Below are 4882 nucleotides of genomic sequence, written 5' to 3'. Positions count from 1 at the left end.
CCACATCCTCAGGGACCTTCAGATGCAAGTCACCCCCGTCCTCTCTGCCCTGCACTTGCTGTGTCCTCAGAAGCCACAACACTCCTCTCTCCCCTCCACCTTCCTCACGGTCCTCCACGCGGGACTGAGCTGCAGGACGGGACAGGCGCCTGCACCCGGGCTGTCCTGTTCGGTGTAAGTAGCGATGAGGGGAGGACCCGGGGGACACACTCACCTCAGCCCGTCTCCTCAGCACCTGCGCTGCCATTGCCCTCTGTGGGCGGAGCGGGGCGGGAGCAGAAGCCGCTGCAAGAACGGCGGTCCCTGTCCCGGCCCTGGGCGGGTCTGGTGGCGACTCCGAGCTTCAATCCCACGTGTGCGCTGTGAGCACCACTGGAGGCTCCGACCATGGGCTGTGAGGCGGGGACGACCACTCTCCAGCCTTCTCTCTGTAATCAGTTGCCGCCGACCGCTTCAGACAAAATGGAGAAGACTACCGGTCCCGCCCACCAGAACTTGAAAAACGGAAACGCCTTTTCTGAGCTTCCATTGGCTCAGCCTGGTGGCATTCCACGCCCGGCCTTCTGGGTAATGTAGTTCCTACGCTCCCTGGCCAGGCTGTATTTCCTCCTCAGCTGACTCCAGGACTGGTTTTAACCGGCAAATAGCCTTAGAACACACCAGGTATACTCAGGGCCCTCCAGCGCCTTCAGGGGAGGGGATTTCTAGAACAGGTTTGTTTCTGTGGGACCTGCCTGGCTTCCTTTAGTTGCTGGTTTTGCATATCTTTCTTCAGAATCTGCTCTTTTCTGAATGACAGGCATTGGGTGTTCTTTCAGGGCATTGGGCTTCTGTCCCCTTCAGGCTTAATGTAGCTTGCAGAGGTTGCTTAAGTGTCTAAAGCACCTATCCTCCCTCCATTGTACGAAGTTAATGTCTCAAAACAGACATCACTATTTAAGAGCATCTGCTTCTGGGGCCAAAGTGTCAGCTCTGCCAGGACTGCAGTGTGGATAAGATGGCCAAGACACATTTGAAAAAATGCTCAAAGTCACTGATTATCAGAGAGATGCAAATTAAAGCAACAATTAGATACCACCTCACAACTGTCAGAATGACTACCATCAACAAAGGACAAGTGCTGGCGAGGATATGGAAAAAAGGGAACCCTAGTACACTGCTGATAGGAATGCAGACTGGTGCACACATTATGGAAAACATAGGGAGTTTCATTAAAAAATTAAATATGGAACTGTCATTTGACCCAGTTCTAAGAATATATCCTAATAAACCTGAATCAACAACCAGAATACTATGCAGTGGTAAAAAGTAAGAATCTCTTACCCTTTCAGACAGCATGCAGGGACCTGGAGAGCCTCGTGTTAACTAAAATAAATGAGTCAGAGAAAGAAAAGCATCACTTGATCTCACACATAGATGGAACCTAAATAACAAAATTAACTGAAGAATGGAGTGGTTCCAGAGACATGGAAGCTTGGTACAGAGTGCAAAGTCTCAGATGGAAGGCAAGGGAGGGTTATATAAAATGAGAGAGAGAGAGAGAGAGAGAGAGAGAGAGAGAGAGAATAAACACCCCTGGGTGAGGATTAAAGAAACACTCACACACACACACACACACACCAAACAAAGCCACCTGAGCCTTGAGCATTTTCTTCTGTTCCCTGTAAGCAAGGAGAAAGCTAGCTTGCTGTGTTCTGGGTTGCCTTTAAATTTGTATTCATAAATGTGTCTTCATTCATCTCTGTCTTGGGAAATGCTGATACCCTTCCATGTAACCTTCTCCTGCTTCACATGAGTCAATTGCTTTTGATGTTGTTGTAAGAAATGTCCAAACCTGTGGGAAATTTTTCTAAGTTTATTTGACCCAAGTCACCAACATTTGCCAGGAAGCAAAACAACAACACATTGAGTAATGCAAAGGGGAACGGCAGTTTTGCACCTTTTTCATACATGAGACTCAAAGGAGAAGACATATGGGGGTTACATGAAATTCACTGGTAAAAAATTAGAGTGTAAGGGGGAACTGAAGAGGGAAATCTCTGGGATTGGATAAAAAGTAAAAAAAAAAATAGACACAAACTTCTTTTTAAAATGTTCTACAATAGTTAAGAGTTAATATTTAACACAGCAACAATAATAATTTTAGCTCTGAGGTCTTCTGTGTTTGGAGATTGTGCCCTTAGGAGTCTGTAAAAAAGGAAATTTTCCTGAAAATCCAAAGGTATGTTATCCTAGATACAAAAAATGCAATAGACAGGCTTAATAAGGTAAAGATTGACCTTTGCAAAGAAACAAAACAAAACGAAGGAGGCTAGGACAAAACTACCCCTGCGACTCGCTTTTACTTAGAAAGTTTTAACTTCAAACCATCATAGGTCGTTACTTTTGGCCTTGGAGTTTGTAAGATTCACCATGTGATGCCAGGATACGTGAGCTTGCCATGTTTAGTATACACCATCATTTTTGTCCATACTGTGGTGTTAAAACCTATGAGGTCAGGAGAAATTTCACTGAGTGGTTTATTTCCTTCGGGACCCATTGCTGACATCCTCCTGAACACAATGCCCCCAGTACTGCTGGTTTCCCTTTATTAGGTCTCCTAGAAGTATTCACTCTTCAGGTCAATAAAGCCTTAGGTTCTAAAAGTGGTCAAGGTATTTGTAAGGACAAGAAGAAGGTCTTTCTGTTTCTTTTCTGTGACCTTCCACAATTTATGAGAAGCACCTGCTAATTAAACCCCAAATTAATGGCTCCTCTAATTCAAAGAGCTCCTCTGTTCAAACTGCAGAACAAGATAAGCTACTTTTAAGGCTAAATTCCTACATACCCCTCCTTCCTGCTGTTGTTACACCTCAGGGATAACTCACACCAAGGAGTCTCTAGTTAGTAGAAAGTTTACTCCCCTCCACCCTTTCAAACAAGCCTCATTTGAACTCTTCATAACTTTTTCTCTGGTCATATTTTATAGGCTGGGGAAGAAACTGATAAGACACCTCTGTAGAACATCTGCCAGACTGTCTCCTGGAAAACAAGCAAACTGTAACTTTTAAGGACAGCCCCTCATATACACAACTTCAGCTCAGCCCATGGCCCCTCCATTGGTTGTCTCTTAGTACCAGGCACTACTGAAAAGCAGAAGCCACCATTTCTTCCCTGCCCTGAATTGACTAGCAATACTTGGCCTTTTACTCTCTTGGAAAGTAAAATAAACTTCCTCTTTGCATTGCTTCTTTTAGTTGTGAATTCTTTCACAGGCTGTATCACCGCCCAAAACTTAACAGTATTCCTTTATTTTGTGGAGTTACGGGAGTGATTGTGAAAGAAGATGAAGGAAATGACATTGTAGAGGCATCATAATTTTCCCTTCTTTTCTAGCTTCTTTGGTTAGTCTAAGAATTAAATGGATATAACATAGATTAACAGGGCAAAACAATAAAAAAGTTATTAACATGTATACCTACTGTATACATCAAGCATGTCACACTTGCGGTCCCTGGGCTGCAGGAAGCCCACAACGAATATTCATTAACGATGACTCATTTATTTCAGGCCTTCGTATTCAGCATGTCTCTATCAAAATAAACCTACATTTCTATGAAAATTGAAGCTTTTATATTATTGCGGCCCACATAAACTTAAACCTTGTTTATATGGCCCATATTAGCCTTTGAGTTTGACATATTGGTATACATGGAAACGACGAAAAAAAAAACAGAGTAACTGGCCAAAACAGCAAACACCATCATCTGAAAAGCCACCTTCACCTACAATAAAAAAATGTTGTGTGTGGAGAGTGAGTTAGGATGGATTGTAAAGAAAAGCACAGGATGAACCTCAGTTGTGGCCCAGTGTGCTGTGCACTGTGGTGAGGGCTTGTATTCAAAAGGTCTCTGTTCCAACCAAAAGACTCATGGTGCAGACACAGGAGACAGGGAAGGAGGACAGGAATCCAAAACATGATCCGGGCTGCAGGGAAAACATGGTGAGAGCCATTGTCTCATTCTGCCAGTAGGGATATAGAGGACAGAATCACATGGCAGTGGGTCCTATGCATGAATAAGAGGTGAGCACCCGTCCAATGAGACCTGGATCATGTAGGACTCCAGCATCACTTCCAATATTATGTCCCAAAATTCACGTCAAAGTGTATCCTCTCCTGAAGGGTGTCAGTGTTGCATATGAAGATCATTTGAAGAGGCAAGAAATTCATCACAGTGAATGGGGTCACAGCATGACAACCAACATGTGGGCAAAGGTGCAGAGACAAAGCGCTAATAACCGAGGTCTCCCGAGGGTCATAGTCTCTGCTGAGATCGAAGGGAAGGGAGATAAATTGCAGCTCACTCTTAAAAAAGGTTCCCCTGGAGAAAGCACTGCAGCAGAGAAGTGATAGCCTTCCACTGAACACGGGGGCGGGGGGGACAAGGGTAAGTGCTCTGAGATGTACAGGGAATGGGAGGAAAAGCATAACTGCAACCATGGAAACAGGAGCTGCAGCTGAGCCACCCTTGTCCTCAGACTGTACCTGCTCCAGCAAGCGCTGCACATCAGTGGTAGAGACTTTGTCTGACGCTGGAGAAAACAATGGTTAATATCCAGCTCCTTGAATCTGACTCTTGTCTGTGGTGTAAACTTGGGGAGCTGACTTCATTTCTGAAAAAGACACTGAACTTTTTCAGCAATTTGATATGGGACGCACCACAATGAGACCTGAGTGGCACAGCACCTGCCTCCCTGCAGCAGAGTCAGCAGCTTTTTATAGGTCCCATTTCTCACTAAAATGCACCCAAAGACAAAGGTGCTTGCGGCCATCGGGGGAGTGAGAAGTGCCTGCCTGGGAATGTGTCTGCAGGGGGTGGCTGGAGTTGCTGGAGCCAAGGCA

At 45.0% G+C, this 4882-nt stretch overlaps 1 protein-coding gene across 1 annotated transcript in view; it reads right to left on the bottom strand.

The window, feature by feature from the left end:
* The window catches only part of LOC102245451 (zinc finger protein 211-like), an 8015-nt gene extending 7402 nt beyond the window's left edge, over positions 1–613 (bottom strand). Inside the window, 2 exon segments of the mRNA XM_005856406.2 lie at positions 215–320; positions 322–613. Of these exon segments, the coding sequence (XP_005856468.2) occupies positions 215–320; positions 322–389 (174 nt within the window). The 5' untranslated portion in view covers positions 390–613.
* Positions 614–4882: the final 4269 nt, after the last annotated feature.

Source organism: Myotis brandtii, unplaced genomic scaffold (assembly GCF_000412655.1).
Source record: "Myotis brandtii unplaced genomic scaffold, ASM41265v1 scaffold1029, whole genome shotgun sequence".
Classification (NCBI taxonomy): domain Eukaryota; kingdom Metazoa; phylum Chordata; class Mammalia; order Chiroptera; family Vespertilionidae; genus Myotis; species Myotis brandtii.
The sequence above is the reverse complement of the archived record's forward strand: the minus strand, read 5'-3'. Positions and strand labels throughout refer to the sequence as shown.